This window comes from Bombus huntii, chromosome 8 (assembly GCF_024542735.1).
Source record: "Bombus huntii isolate Logan2020A chromosome 8, iyBomHunt1.1, whole genome shotgun sequence".
Lineage (NCBI taxonomy): Eukaryota > Metazoa > Arthropoda > Insecta > Hymenoptera > Apidae > Bombus > Bombus huntii.
This window is the reverse complement of record NC_066245.1, coordinates 6,651,113-6,665,438: the sequence shown is the minus strand read 5'-3', so window position 1 is coordinate 6,665,438 and position 14,326 is coordinate 6,651,113. Positions and strand designations below refer to the sequence as shown.

Sequence of the window (14,326 nt, the reverse complement as noted above, 5' to 3'; positions counted from 1 at the left end):
CACGCGATCGCATCTCTCCGCGAACGGTAGAACAAGCTGTTTTAGGTGATGATACGTATTTATTAATAGTATTTATTTATTGATAACATTTTTCTGTGAACTGTAGAATGAATAAAAGATATACGCAGTTGCAATATCATTGATTTGACCCTGACCCTCTAAAGCTACGTCCAATAGAACCATTTCCAGTATTCGAAGTCGAGGTTCCGGAAGAAGACGACGATGACGTGATTTTCTTGCTGAAGGACAATGACGAGGAAGACGATGATTTCGAGGATGGCGCACTATTGGCTAACTTCGTGCCAAATTCTTCTACGGAAGAAGACGAGGATGAAGATAACGTCGAATTATTCTCGGATTCAACACTCTTAGAAGAATCAAAAAAGATCACGGCCCGCCTCTTCTTTACTTCACAGTTTCAATTCTAAGGAAGCTGATATCGTTGTCGGTAGATTCTAGCGTCGGAAGTAACGTTGTCGCTAATAATTCCAAAGAAGACGACGAGTATAATCAAGAATCCTCGAAGATGAGAGAAGAAAGCAGTATCGAAACAAATAACAAGTCTGCAGTCACCGATACGACGGTTAACGAAGCCGAAAAAATCGTTAAAAAGGTCTTCAATAAGATAGAGTCCTATGCGAAGCCGGATAAAACACCGATTAAGAAATTCACAGCGGTTGATACGAGTACGAAAAAGCCAAGCATCACGAGCTCCAGCATCAACGCAATCGAAAATGAAACGAACAAGAAGAAGAAACCCTTGAAGAAACCGATTAAGGGCGAAGAAGACGACGATGACGATATTCTAGGAGATAGTCTAGACGACGATGACGACGACGACGATGAGGATGAAGAGATTTTAAACGACGACGACGATGATAACGAGAAGGATAGCGAAGCAGAGGAGGACGAAGATGAGAAGGTTGACGGAAGTGAACACGAGAATCACGAGGACGAAGACGAGAAAGGCGAGATCGAAGATTTAGATGACGACGACGACGAAGAAGATGCAGTGATCAGCGCGTTGGTTTATGACGAAAAAGAGAATGGAAAGAAGAAGGGCAAAGTGAAAAAATATAACCAGTTCTCCGAAGCTTACGATGATGACTCGAATTACGAATTAGGCTTGCCCCAGCTTTTAGCAGAAAATAGGCATTCGAGGAGCAATCGTCACATCAAAGAAACGAGATTTTTAGGTCTTATATTCATGCTCGTCCCGTTTTGTATACGTATAGAATAATGAAATAATCAAGGAACGATAGTTTCCGAAATCGATCAGTCGAATGTTTAGTAAAGACTGCCGTTCAAGATTGTTAGGCCTCTTTATTAACTCGACTTATCATTGTTAACTATGTTAAAAAGTGGAAAATCTGATAAATTCTTTTGTTATCATAAATCACTTTATTTCCTAAGTAATTAATGATTTTGAAAAATTGCTAATAGATAACAACAATTCAGTACTTGTTGAAGGAGCTCACGGACAAAGATTACTAATGGATTTTTTACGTTAAAAATGTAAATGATTAGGAAAATAATAAGGAATGTACTTCTGTGTTTGATAAATATATTGGGTCTGTAAATAAACGTATTAATTAAACATTTTATTATGTAAAATCCGATTTTAATATGTAAATATAAACTATGTAAATTACTTACTGTATGAAAAAGTATCTCAGATAAGATTTCATTTATTTCGATTTTTGTCGTTAATTTTTTTGTAGGTTGTACGTAAAAGTCATATAAAGATCACATACGTTTTTTTTTAATAGAATTGTATAATTTTGCACGCAGTAATCGATGCAGCTCGTTATTTTCTACGAAAACGTACGAATCTACTTATGTTTACAATCACTTCAGTAGTTATGTTTTAATTTTAATTTTTTTCTCTAAATGATTTTTTTGTTCAGCAATTAATTAACGATGTAGTTTGCGATAACAGACAAAAGTCAGATAATCATAATATCTACATATAGAGATATTTATAGTATAATATACACTATAAGGTATAACATAAGTATAGTATGTATATATATGTATATATATGTATACAGCATGGCGTATATTTATATATGTATTATCTATAAGTCGTTCAAATGATTATCAATCAAGATAATCAATACTTAACAAGTACTTTTTATACGTGCGTCTGTAAAAGTCACGTGCTGATTTCATCTAATCGATGAGCACGAAGGGATATATAAATATGGGATTCGACTCAAAGCAATCAAATCACATTTTGTGAAATTGTAATACACCTTGCTTTTCTTCTTTCTTCGCCAAAATCATGTTGTTCAAATTGTTGAACATCTTCGTGACACTCCTCCTGGTACAGGCTGCTTGGAGCGCTGCGTTGCACGATGAAGATATCGAAGCTTCTCAAGAAGGTAACAAATAATTTTTATGAAAGTCAAAGAATTGGAAAGAATTTAATTCAGAAGTAGATAGTAATTTTAAGCAGTCGGTTCGCTTCATAGGATAATTTTATATCGAATCGATTAAATTTTCGCAGTCCAGTCCAACTTAGTGTCGTATTATGATCCGTACACCGGAACTGAATTAGATGTAGACACGAGCGATGCTCTTGTTGCAATGATACAACAACGTTCGCTATGCAAAAGTGAACAGAACGGTTATGGCTGTTGCGTTGGTGTTCATGTCAAAAACATGAAAGCTTCATTATGTGCAAAACTTGTCAACGGTAACGACCCTAAGCTTGAAATAACCGTAAACGGAAAAACGATCTTCTCGCATTCCGCGAAAGGTAAGCTTTTTTATTCCTGTTTCTCATTCCTCTATACTTGTATATCAAACGATAATTTCTCATGATATATTTCACAATTGTTGTAGCGAACACACCTGAAATGTGTGGTAACATTTTCGAAGGAGTAAAAGTTTGCGAACAAACACAAGTCTCTGTTGTTAACAATGGTTTACGGGTTTGCGCGAACATCAGACTTAAATACGCTTTCTTTAAGAGTCACATAAACATCCCATGCTTTACTATTGGCAAACATGGTATCTCCGCGAACAATTTCGCACAGTTAGAGAATCAACAGGAAATGGAATCGAAAATGTACGACGAAATAAATTTCGAGCAGTAGACTCTGTCCAATCTGGATTATGACAACTACGTTCCAACGTTAGCTTCTGAGCAAGAGGCATAAATTGGTCAATTAAAAATATGAATACCAGAAATGAATTAATATCGGTGTAAAATTATATAGTTATTATTAAGTATAAAATTGTAACAATTTTATTCGTTGACTTAAAGATTAATCTGTAGAATTTATTGTTATCTTATCAGTATAATGTATAATAAAGTTGAACGAAATCGGCATAATCATACCTGTTATTCTTTTCTTGCTGTTTGTACCAAGCCAGTATATCGAATAAAACTACGCGATAAATAAATAATGTCCTATAAGAACCTTGACACGAGCTATGATTTTTTTTATAGCATGCACTCTCAATCTTTCGTGTGCCGATAGCTCGCCGCTTTTTTTCCTTAATCAGATTACCACGGCGATCCAGCAGGAAATAAAATGCGTGCGACCAGTACGAAGTAAACCTAAATTTCTCCGTAAAACGAGGTCAGAATGAGATATCCGTTAACTGACCAGTCGAGTGTCGAACGTTCAACAAGGAGTACTATCCATCTCACGAAGAGATGTTCTTCCGTAGTCATTGAATCCGGCATCGTTAAGGACGCGAGATGAGGGCTGCCTGTTTGCTACTCTTCTTCGCTGTTCTTTGCATTCAAAGCTCCTTGCAACGGATTAACAAGAGAGCTTCTGATTCGGAGAGAACGTTAGAAACATCCGTAGACAATGACATATTGGCCGTTACGAAAAACGGCGATTCCAAGAAGAATGAAGAAGATTGGAATACAAAGAAATTACAAGAATTGCTGAAACAAGTGACGAATTCTACGTCGAACACCACGACTCAGGTGACCGCTACGAAACAAGGTCCTTGTCAATGCGGAGGAGGTGTCTGCGGTTGTTGCTCTAGAATTTTATTCGACACTTGGAAACAGAAAGCGTGCGTGAATGTGACGTACGATCCGGATGAGTTTAGCTTTACCGCGAAGATTTCGATGAATAATAGAGTTCTGTATACAAGAACCATATCTGGTATGTTTAGTCACAACGTATAGGATATTTAAATTTCAGCCGTGTTTTAAAAAGATAACTTTAATTTCACGAGCATTTCAAACGTTTCAGGAAAGAATCCTCGGCCAATATGTGTGCCAGTGCCACGAATTCCAATCGTTAAAGCGTGTGTTCGATTTTATAACATTTATTTCCAGGGCAGAAATATTCATGCGTGTATAAATATGGAGGGAAAGTTTCAAGATTTCACGATATTTAAGGTGAGCTGGATTTGACGACCGGGGATGGATAAAGGGACGTCTCTTTCTCAACGTTTTTACGAATAATGCAAATATTTCCAGGTCGGATTAGATTGCATTAGATTCGGTGTAAACGGTTTGGCTCTGGTAAAGCCAGAGGACGGAGGTGGATTAGGTCAAATAGAATTCTTGCCAGGTGATGACGATGATGAGGATGAAGACGATTATGATTACGACGACGACGACGACGATGACGACGATTTACTTGATTTCTGAGGAAACCTAAGATTCTGTTCGTGACAGTCGCGAAGGACTTAATAGTACAATTACGCATTCCTACTGCCATCGTATGGCAGCAATCATTATTTATTATATTTTCTTTTTATGTTTAAGAGCGTAACGCAACGATCTGTTCGTAAACTAATAGTCTGATGATTGTCAACGAGTTCGGTCATGTTTTATAAAGTAACTTTGCGTCGTTCGAAACATCGAATTAACTGCTGAATATCGTAATGTACATTATCAAGAGACGAATAAATAGATGTATTTGAAACCTACTTTTTTTTTATTATACCTCGGTAATTACATCCTGTGTAGCAACCACCGAGTCGAAACAATATTGTTTTGTGGAACGTCGATCGTCGATGCCGGTTAGTATAACTATGAGAGATGTAACGTGTCCATGTAACAGAGGTAAAAGAGGCAGTGCTGTAAATGTACCACAGTGAAAAAGTCCATTGAAAGGTACTAAGCATGAATTCCAAAGTATGTGGCGTCCTGATTTCATTTTGGTTACGTTTAATTTTTTATTGGACGGTTGGTGCTACGGAAGGAAGTCAGTTTTTTATTTATTCTCTGTTTCTGTTATAAAAGTTAAGTTTCACATTTTTAAATAAAATGTTTATTAGGAATCCCCGTATCTAAAGGGTTCTTGGCTTATAGAACTGTTCAGACGTTTCAGACATATTGTACCTGTAATACATCTTATTCTTGCTCCTGCTGTCAAAGTGTTTTTATTTTATACGCCAAAGCTGAAAAAAAGCGTAAGTTTTTAGTATAATTAATTATTTTTTTATTGATCGTTTTCGAATCTTCTTATTTCATTGACGGGTTTCGATCACTTTGGAATCAATGGCTCAACTATCTCTTCAAAATTCTCTTTATCTCGTGCAGTTTGCGTTAATCTTACTTATCAAAGAAATGGGCTAAATATTGATATGGCGTTGAACTCCGATACATTAAGAAGTAGAACAATCACAAACTATAAGCCATTAAAGTTCTGCGCTAATATACCAGGATGTTACTTTTCATCTGCATGTGTAAATATATTGGAACTCAATAAATTTCCCAGGTAAAACACACTTGAATGTAATACTTAAAGATGTCATATAATTCTCATTAAATTTTTTTCTTATATTTGACTCAAAGATCAATCACTGCTTGCCTTCGACTGGATATCTTCTCTAAGAAACGACTATGGCAATTAAATTACGACTGCGTTAGCATATCGATGGAGTTGCCTACAATACCAGGTAACGGAACGACGTCGACGACAATGAACGCAGGAATGACATCGGCAATGAGCACTCAAACGACGACGATGAGAACGGTGGAAACTGAAGAAACTACATCAACGGATGTAGAAATAATAACAGTACCAGGATGTAGACCAACAACAGTCGTGGATATTGATTAACTAAATATTATAAGAAATATGACAATATTCTGTAGATTACTCCAAATACTTAATTAATAACTGGCTTAGATATAAAGTTTTTGTGAAGAAATGATAAATTATACCGTAGATGTAGTTAATTAAAAACTTAAAAAAAATAGATTGTTTTATTGTTTATTAAAAATACGCCTTATACGTCTATACATAATAGAAGTTATCGTTTTCTTTCAAATTTCCATTTGTAAACGGGAGCAGCATCCTTTGTTCCTACGCTTATTAGTTTTGGTTTAGTAATTTTTTTATCTTTTAGTGCTCTTTGCATTTCTAATTTTTGTTGTATAATAGTCAATTCCCTTTCTCTCTCTATCCTCTTTTGTAATTCTTTGTAAGCATTGTGTTTATCAGTTTCAATTCTTCTCAAGCTTGCCTCATCTATGTCTGGTAATTTCATATCTTTTAATTTACTTAATTTTGGTCTGTTTGTGCGTCTGGATATCAATGCTGGGTGTGTATCCAGTTTCTTAGCAAGATCAAAGTTTTTGACTTCCTCCAAATCGTCTACAAAAAAGGTATGTTTATTCTTGGTTTCATTTGCAGCATCTATCATATGCAGTTGACTCTGAAGCTTGTTTATTTTCTTTGCTTCTATGTTTCTCTTGTGAGCAATGTATCTAATATCTTGCGTCTCCATTAGCTGTATTTGTTCCGGTGTATGATTTTTACGTTTTTTTTTTTCTTTATGAACACCTCCGGTAATTTTGGAATTGATCATATGGAAATAAAATTCATCTGGGTTTTTGTTTAGGGCACGTCTACGCAAAAGTTTTAAAGTTTGTTGTTTTTCTTGATAATTTCTGGCTCTGGCAATATAATCTTTCTTTTTCTCCAAAAGACCCAAGTGCTTGCGAGTCTCTGGTTGATGTCTCTCGCGATGAGTCTTCTGTGTGGCTTTTGCTGCTTTCTTCCATGAAGACATTGTTAAAACTAAAAGGATTAGAAAGAATATTTTTGATAAATCAAAACGAAAAATACTTAAGCAAATCTATACGTAAGAGTTTAATGGTAATACTGTCTTAAACAAAGGTGTAACATACCCAGACACAATACACGATTAAATTAACAAGAAATTTTTCTTTAAAAGGAAATTATAATGTTGTCGTACAGTGGCTGTCGTAACACTAAGAAACATAACCTCAAACATCAATCGATCGATACGATACCAGTTGCAGCAGCGCCATAGGAGCTAACGAATTCGAATCACACCAGGAGCATACTTAAATGACACCTTATTTATTAAAAAGCAGGCAAACTTTACGATACTTACGACACTTTAAACTTCAAAATAGAAAAATAATCTACGATACAAATGAAATAAATACAGTACGCATAAAATGTTACAATTACTTTAATTGAAATACTAAGTGCGTTAATTTAATAAACGAATATACACCAATACAATAACACAAAAATATATTTCAATAAAAAAATTTTTTTTTATAGAAAATGATATCGCTGGAATTCCAATTATTATCGACTATCAATCGGTTTGCGTAGATTGGTGAGCTCTATCGGGAAGAGGTAGAACTGTGTTTCCAACCGATAACGATCCCTGATGGAAAACCTGAGTTTCCGACGACACTCCTCTCTGAGATGTAAGTTGTCGATTGTTTCGCATTCTCGCAATCGGTTCTCGCCCTTTAATTTTATACCATCCGCGGTGTCGTTTCGCAACGGGACTGCACAATTCATTCTGAGGGACAGTGAATTCCGTTGACGGTTGCGGTGGAGGTGCATTTTCGATATCATCTCTCGGTCGTTTTCCTGATTTTTGTAAAAAGGAAGATGCGAAATTTGATAAGGAACTTGAGGCCTCTGAAGTGGAGGGTATCGGTGCAACGCTTTCTCTTGGAAGAACTTGTTCTTTTTCGACATCCTTATAGGAACCGATTGCTAAAAATTAATTCAATTTATTTTCTTTAAAAATATGACTTTTAAAAAAGACAAGTATACATACCCAAATTTTTCATGACATTTCTCACTGCGTTGGCGACCGCGGATAAAATTCCACCGGAGTTACTGTTATCCGTATTACTACTCGAAGTACTTGAATCTTTATTATCAGGACTGCTTAATTCATTTGACGAGGAGTAATAATTATGACTAGAAGCGGCATAAGAACCAACAGAACTCACCGAGCTACTGCAACCAGCGGAACTGTTGCTGTTGGTTGAAAGATTTGTATTAGAAGCGATACGTTCCAGTTTCTTTAAACTAGACTCTATCAAATCAGATGTCGTCATTTTAGAATTGCTTTCCATGACTACCATCATCACTATCCGCGAGGAATCAGCTGGCTGTTGATCGCTTTTCACATTCACTCTTTCCGGACTACGATATTCTTTTTGTATATTCTTCGCATTGTCCTCGTAAATCTTGATCTGCGATTTCTCCAGAGACTCTTTCATCTCGGACAACGTGTTGCACGTTTCATAGTAGTCTTCGTTCTCCGTTACATCCATTACAACCATCGGGCTAGCTTCTGAAGGAATCTCATACTGGTCCGAAAATCGAACTTTCTTTAGAGAATCTGATCGTTTCTCTCCTTGATGCGTTTCCAGAGCTTGAGAATCTGGTAACACTTCATCCTCGACATTCGTTAATTCCATATCTTCCATGCAATTATTGTCCGTATAACGTTCACTTGTGTTACTATTATCTTTGCTCTTCATGATTCCTAGATTTTTCGATTTACCTCGGGGAAATTCTTTATTTTCCTGGTTCAATGGCAAAGAATAGAAGAGGGTTTCCTCGTGAATAGTAGCAGACGGGCAACTCATGTAATTGCTCGAATTGTCGGATTTCAAACTGCTTTTCAATGCGGAATTAGTTTTTGGTGTTTTCAAGGAGAAATTCGGAGCACTCGGTGTTTTAAAATCTAAACTCGTTTTTTGGCCGATGACCATAGGCGTACTTGTGTATCTATAAAGTTCAGGAGGAGAGGTCAATGAACCGAAGTTGCTACTGTCTTCGCACGATGCTTTTTCTTCTGAAGCCAAAGGTGGTGTATTCAGTACGGATCTTTGTTCTTTGGACACCAATGAATATCGATGTTGTGATTTCCACCATTTGCAATTGCCTCTATCTATAGAAAACAATATAAAAGATGAATTTTAATTATCAACAAAATTAAGTGTGTAGTAACCATATTCGCATATGAATTTCCTTATGAAAAATACAAAAGTGATAATTACCAAACGATTCCAAATCTTTAATCTGTTTGAAAATCTCACCACACAAATAACAATACAGAGGCAAGTGCGTGATTGCTATGTGACACAGAAGAACCTTATCCTCGAGGGATTTGAACGAAAATTTCTCGTTCATACAGAATGGACAGTTCGGTTGCCGTTTCTTGTGTTTTTTCTCTTCATGCTGTTCCCGGCATGATGCGCAGCAGAATAATTTCTTGCATACGTAACAAGTTCGGTTTGTCTACTCAATATAAAAATTTTATGATGAATAGTAATTGTACAGGTTTAGCTCGAAAAATCTTTGAATAAATACCTCAACTGGAGCCATAGTTAGACGAGGTCAACGCAAACTGAGACGATGTAATGTTTACTACCTTATTATAGTCAACACAATACGAAGTATACATGTATAAAAACAATTCTTTCTGGTACTTGACATTTAAGCAACATAGTGAATAATTAATTGACCAGATATAGAAGAAAATAATTAAAGGAGGAATAAAAATTTAGTAATGAATAAAATATCACCTTTAAATATTTTTTTGGATTAAGGATATGGGATAAAAACAATTCCTACGGAATCAATGATATATTTACAGAATGTTACAACATGTTTAAAAAAGTAATTTATCAAATTAAAAAATATAAAATAACACGCAAATTTTTACGTCGTATTATCTTTATTATCAGATTCATTAGATAATTGGGCAGACATTAATTGGTCAAGACCCAATATATCTTCGCTGTTATCATCGTTTTTGCTGTCTTGTAGCTTGGTCACCTTATTTTCATTTGTCTCCTTATTTTTCTGCTTCGCTTGCTTTTTAAAGTCTGCAATGGTCATGGAATTTAGATTATCTACTACTACATTAACATCGAATCTTCTAAAATCGGTATCTCTGTCCTCCAATAGAGACAATGCTTCTTCGTATGGTGGTGCAATCGGTGTTTGTACTGGCTCATGATATGTGTATTCCTTCCCTTCAAACTGAAACAAAGGAACATAGATAGTACAAAATATAATTCAATGTGAACGTGATGAATAAGAAAAGCTTACATCCAGTGGATAACACGTATCAGAATCGGGTTGACTAAGATCACCACATACAACGAATGGAACAATAACTCTGTTAACTCCTGTAAGCTCATTAAAATCACACGGCTCATGAGTCAAGAGAGGATTCAGCATATGAGGTTCGTAACCTTCAGGTGGTGAATAATCTTTACAGACTACAAATGCTTCAATGCTAGAATTGCGAGAACTGCTAGGCTTTGTACAATAAACATAGGGGAAAAATATCTTTAACTGAGCATATAGTAACGTCACATCCTTAGCTCTAAATATTTTTGCTACAAACGTGCCTCCTTTCCTTAGTATATGAGTAGTAATGTTTAGAGCTGCTAGTAATAATTGAGATTGGATATAAATGTCCATATCGTGTAAACCTGTAACTGTTAATAATTACTCTGTAAGCATTATTATAATTTATCAGTGAAAATAATATTTTAATTTAAATTTACCATCTGGTGCTCCATCGCAGACTACCAAATCAGCCTGTTCATTGTCAAAATGAGAAATAATTTGCTTCGCAGTGTTAATGTTGGTAATGTCTCCTTGAATTTGAATCACCCCTTCTATTGGTGCCATCGCTTGTAAATCAACCGCAACTATTTTTGGAGGCGTTGCATTTCCTGTTTCCAAAGCTTTTTTGTAATTCTCGCTATTCGTGAAAATATATAATCAAGATTTAGGTATCTTGCAAAAGTTGATTTCTTCTTAGAATTTTAGCAAATCGATTGCAACATACTTTAATCTTCGTGATAAAACCTGACTCCAGCTACCAGGTGCAGCACACAGATCCACAGCTTTGTTAACCCCTTTTTTCAACCATAAACAAAAGATTGTATTTTATTTGTGCAGTGTTGGAGTCATTTATTTTTGTATACTTACGTACGTACCATCTAAAATATGACACTCGTTATCTATTTGAAGCAATTTGAAAGCGCTCCTTGCTCTCCATCCTTCTTCTTTCGCTCGTCGATAATAAATATCTCGTTTATCTTTCGACGTTTTTCCCATAGTTAAACAATGTGGAATGCAATGTTTATTGTTCACTGTCGTTTCACGTTTTGGTTACTTTCAGATTTTGGGTTCCTCACGCTGACAAACATAAAGATTCTTACAGAAACTGTATTTCTGAGTTCTAGCATTAATCTGTTGGTAACACTAAGAAAATAACCGCCAAGTTCAATATTTGTTCAGTCAGCGTTCATTACTGTACAAATACGACTAATATTTTATAATTCTTAAATTATAGGGGACGATGCTTACGTATCGGACTACGACCAAGAGATAAATTTTTAAATAAAAGCAACTACTTTGCGTTTGTTTTTAACCCCTTAACCTACAACTATGGGCATAGCCCGTAGTAGATGATCGGACCAAACGTAACTATTGCGGGCATAGCCCGTAGTACGATGATCGGGTCAAATATAATATATAATATAATATATAATAGCTTGTTTACGTTTTCGGCTCAAAATTCTCGAACGTAAATCGTAGGTTAAGGGATTAAACATTCTTGTTTTTATATCATTAAATGTGTCATTCAAGAAAAATATTTGCACAAATATTATCGAGGAGTTTTCATCAAGCGTAACACTGATAGATGAAGTAATTAAAACGGAACAATATATTTTCGCATCGAAGGCCAGTAGATCTATTGTAGAATATCTTTTTTATCTGCCAGTTTATCGGGACCAAATGCGGATACGTGTTTTCCAATTAAAGTACAAAAAATACCCACGGTGAAGAAAATCATTGTAGTTTCCAGATGATGCATTGTAGAGAATATTCGAAAATTGCACGTTTGTTATGTCTTCCTGGACGTTTTATATAAACATCGTATACCTTCCCGACGATTATTTCATTAATTTTCTAGCTCAGGAATTCCCGTTTCGATAATAAAAACGATAGAAATAATCGTCTTTTATAATCGTATCTTTTATCTTTTATTTATGAGTCAATATTACCGCGAACTATTAACAGCAACACTTAGTTCATCTTTCACGAACATCAACAACGGTTTCACATTTGTCCAAAGTTTCGTTTAAACAGTAATCGCAAAAAAATTCATCCCCTTTGCTCTCTACTATTACACAATCACACATTATGATTGCATTGAAAGATTAACGACGTTTATTCTATTCTCCCGTGAAACGGACGAGAGTTTCGTGTTTGTCTGAAACACGAGTTTGAGTAAAATCGTTCTTACATAATTTCATCATGTTTGCACGCTTCCTATGGAACGTAAACGATCCTGTTTCAATTCCTTGCGTACGCATCGGATATGTATAGACCTATGAAATGTTGTATTTTGTTGATTTACGTTGCGAAGACTATTTTCCGCAGATGGCCTTTTCGAACTTTTGTCGCCGACGCAATCGCGATTACATGTTTCTATACGTTAACCACTGAACCGATTGTTTGTTTTTCGTTACTGGTATTTCTATCGCGTAAGCGAAAAATCTACTCAGTAAGTGAAAAATATATGCACATGCCGAAGAAAAACAATCGCGCAAGAGTGATCGATTCAATCGCGAATCGTTACCATGCACGATCGTCTAAATAAACGTTCTTTGGCCCGATAAAATGTCGATACGAGGCAGATAAGATTGTGACGGTAGCGTGCAGTCAGGGCTTTCTGTATAATGCACGAACATCCTTGCAATAGAGGAAACGCGGTTTCTAACCAGACTACGGTCTATGAATTTCAAACGAGGTGTGGTGTTTCTGTTTCGTTAGCTACTTCTCATATATTGTCCATCCGATGCAATCGTGACATAACATCGATATGATGTGTATATTTAATAACAAAATATATCTAATCACGTGGATGCGTGTTTTCCAGCGAACCTCTTTATTATCGGGTTTCGAATACGTTTGGTATTTAGCGCACCCGATAACTTGAAAACTACTTGGCGACAGAAATGTAAATAAATGTAATCGTACAATCGGATTATTTTTATCAATCTCCGTTATCACGTTCATAATCTTTGTCGCTGTTAGTGAACCAACGTTAAAGCTATTTAATTATTACGACATAGCGATACTTAGACAGCCACGCAGTAGGGATTATCCTAGGAACGCGTGAAATTTGTCTGCGTTTTCGATTCAAATAAAAGAAAGACAAGAAGAGAACGAACAGCATAGCAAGATTTATCGATTTATTCAACAACGAACGTATCAATCGACTCTTTAAAATACACACTACGTATTACGCTCATGGATCGAACTACAGTACGTCATAGCTGGCCTGATAACGTTCGAAGGGTTATTGAGGCGCCATGCCAAAGATAGTTGCTTCTTCGTGCGAACAATAGTCGCCTCTCTCGTGGGACAGATACGTCTTACGCGTTCGTATGTCCCTCGAATCGCATCAACGAGCGTTCGTCGTTCCTCGTTTAGTCGGAGAGTTTGTTGTTCGCGGGCGTTGCATAACGCTTGGCGGAGGGCAAACATCATACAAGCACGTGCGTTCTGGTCGACGCGGCGTTTCGGGCCCTCGAATCAAATACACACGTTCCATTGTTACGATGGAGACTGTTTCGTCGCGAACCTTCGTTCGAACAATGTTCGCCGAATCGATTACGATCGTTTCGCGCTTGTAATTGAAATTCTAAAATGACCCAGTTGTTATTTTTGGCGTGCGAGATTGTGCGGCGCGCTTGCCCTCCCATCTTCTGATAATACCCGTTCTCGTGCTGTCGTTGGTTTCTTCAAAAGATATTGGCTTAATACATTTCATCAAGCGTGACCTTAATCGAGCGGCTTTGCAACGAGCGCCTTCCCGTGTTGGGACAGTTCGCGTGGCACCGAACCAACGCTGAAAGAATTCATTCCAGCATCGCGAGCGATGCAATCTGCTTGCAGCTTCGTGCGGCCTCGTCCTACGTCTAAAGATACAATGGCGTCATAGAAAATTCATTCCGCCCGCGTTAGAGTTTATCGATCCTCGTTCTAAAGACAGGATCGTGGCTCGTGTCATT

General features: G+C 36.5%; 5 protein-coding genes and 1 pseudogene across 5 annotated transcripts; 3 read left to right on the top strand and 3 right to left on the bottom strand.

The window, feature by feature from the left end:
- Window positions 1–526: 526 nt before the first annotated feature.
- On the top strand, window positions 527–1,240 carry LOC126868387 (nucleolar transcription factor 1-B-like). Its single transcript, XM_050623747.1, has one exon. It carries the CDS (start codon window positions 527–529, stop codon window positions 1,238–1,240), a length of 714 nt encoding a protein of 237 aa, XP_050479704.1.
- A 300-nt stretch (window positions 1,241–1,540) lies between these two features.
- On the top strand, window positions 1,541–4,904 carry LOC126868861 (uncharacterized). The gene is made up of 5 exons (XM_050624806.1): window positions 1,541–2,384; window positions 2,510–2,761; window positions 2,848–4,133; window positions 4,224–4,372; window positions 4,454–4,904. The coding sequence occupies exons 3-5, from the start codon at window positions 3,713–3,715 to the stop codon at window positions 4,625–4,627; spliced, it is 744 nt and encodes a 247-aa protein (XP_050480763.1). The 5' UTR covers window positions 1,541–2,384; window positions 2,510–2,761; window positions 2,848–3,712; the 3' UTR covers window positions 4,628–4,904.
- Window positions 4,905–5,078: 174 nt separating this feature from the next.
- On the top strand, window positions 5,079–6,047 carry LOC126868870 (uncharacterized; annotated as a pseudogene).
- Window positions 6,048–6,184: 137 nt separating this feature from the next.
- Window positions 6,185–7,275, bottom strand: LOC126868856 (probable U3 small nucleolar RNA-associated protein 11). Its single transcript, XM_050624801.1, has 2 exons — window positions 7,121–7,275; window positions 6,185–7,010 (listed from the first exon to the last, which is right to left on the bottom strand). Exon 2 carries the CDS (start codon window positions 7,000–7,002, stop codon window positions 6,241–6,243), a length of 762 nt encoding a protein of 253 aa, XP_050480758.1. The 5' UTR covers window positions 7,003–7,010; window positions 7,121–7,275; the 3' UTR covers window positions 6,185–6,240.
- LOC126868842 (uncharacterized) lies at window positions 7,149–9,727 on the bottom strand. Its single transcript, XM_050624766.1, has 4 exons — window positions 9,278–9,727; window positions 8,041–9,168; window positions 7,351–7,976; window positions 7,149–7,269 (listed from the first exon to the last, which is right to left on the bottom strand). The coding sequence occupies exons 1-3, from the start codon at window positions 9,408–9,410 to the stop codon at window positions 7,564–7,566; spliced, it is 1,674 nt and encodes a 557-aa protein (XP_050480723.1). The 5' UTR covers window positions 9,411–9,727; the 3' UTR covers window positions 7,149–7,269; window positions 7,351–7,563.
- A 124-nt stretch (window positions 9,728–9,851) lies between these two features.
- LOC126868850 (putative tRNA (cytidine(32)/guanosine(34)-2'-O)-methyltransferase) lies at window positions 9,852–11,438 on the bottom strand. Its single transcript, XM_050624791.1, has 5 exons — window positions 11,237–11,438; window positions 11,086–11,155; window positions 10,799–10,998; window positions 10,335–10,729; window positions 9,852–10,265 (listed from the first exon to the last, which is right to left on the bottom strand). The coding sequence occupies exons 1-5, from the start codon at window positions 11,355–11,357 to the stop codon at window positions 9,942–9,944; spliced, it is 1,110 nt and encodes a 369-aa protein (XP_050480748.1). The 5' UTR covers window positions 11,358–11,438; the 3' UTR covers window positions 9,852–9,941.
- Window positions 11,439–14,326: the final 2,888 nt, after the last annotated feature.

Bases quoted from the DNA above. Each gene is read 5' to 3' on its own strand.
- LOC126868387 (XM_050623747.1), top strand. From the start codon at position 527: ATGAGAGAAGAAAGCAGTATCGAAACAAATAACAAGTCTGCAGTCACC.
- LOC126868861 (XM_050624806.1), top strand. From the start codon at position 3,713: ATGAGGGCTGCCTGTTTGCTACTCTTCTTCGCTGTTCTTTGCATTCAA. The intron at 4,134-4,223 runs GTATGTTTAGTC...CAAACGTTTCAG, and splicing joins GTATACAAGAACCATATCTG to GAAAGAATCCTCGGCCAATA. The intron at 4,373-4,453 runs GTGAGCTGGATT...AAATATTTCCAG, and splicing joins AAGATTTCACGATATTTAAG to GTCGGATTAGATTGCATTAG.
- LOC126868856 (XM_050624801.1), bottom strand. From the start codon at position 7,002: ATGTCTTCATGGAAGAAAGCAGCAAAAGCCACACAGAAGACTCATCGC.
- LOC126868842 (XM_050624766.1), bottom strand. From the start codon at position 9,410: ATGAACGAGAAATTTTCGTTCAAATCCCTCGAGGATAAGGTTCTTCTG. The intron at 9,169-9,277 runs GTAATTATCACT...TGTTTTCTATAG, and splicing joins TAAAGATTTGGAATCGTTTG to ATAGAGGCAATTGCAAATGG. The intron at 7,977-8,040 runs GTATGTATACTT...ATTAATTTTTAG, and splicing joins AAATGTCATGAAAAATTTGG to CAATCGGTTCCTATAAGGAT.
- LOC126868850 (XM_050624791.1), bottom strand. From the start codon at position 11,357: ATGGGAAAAACGTCGAAAGATAAACGAGATATTTATTATCGACGAGCG. The intron at 10,730-10,798 runs GTAAATTTAAAT...AATTATTAACAG, and splicing joins CTGCGATGGAGCACCAGATG to TTACAGGTTTACACGATATG. The intron at 10,266-10,334 runs GTAAGCTTTTCT...CCTTTGTTTCAG, and splicing joins ATACGTGTTATCCACTGGAT to TTTGAAGGGAAGGAATACAC.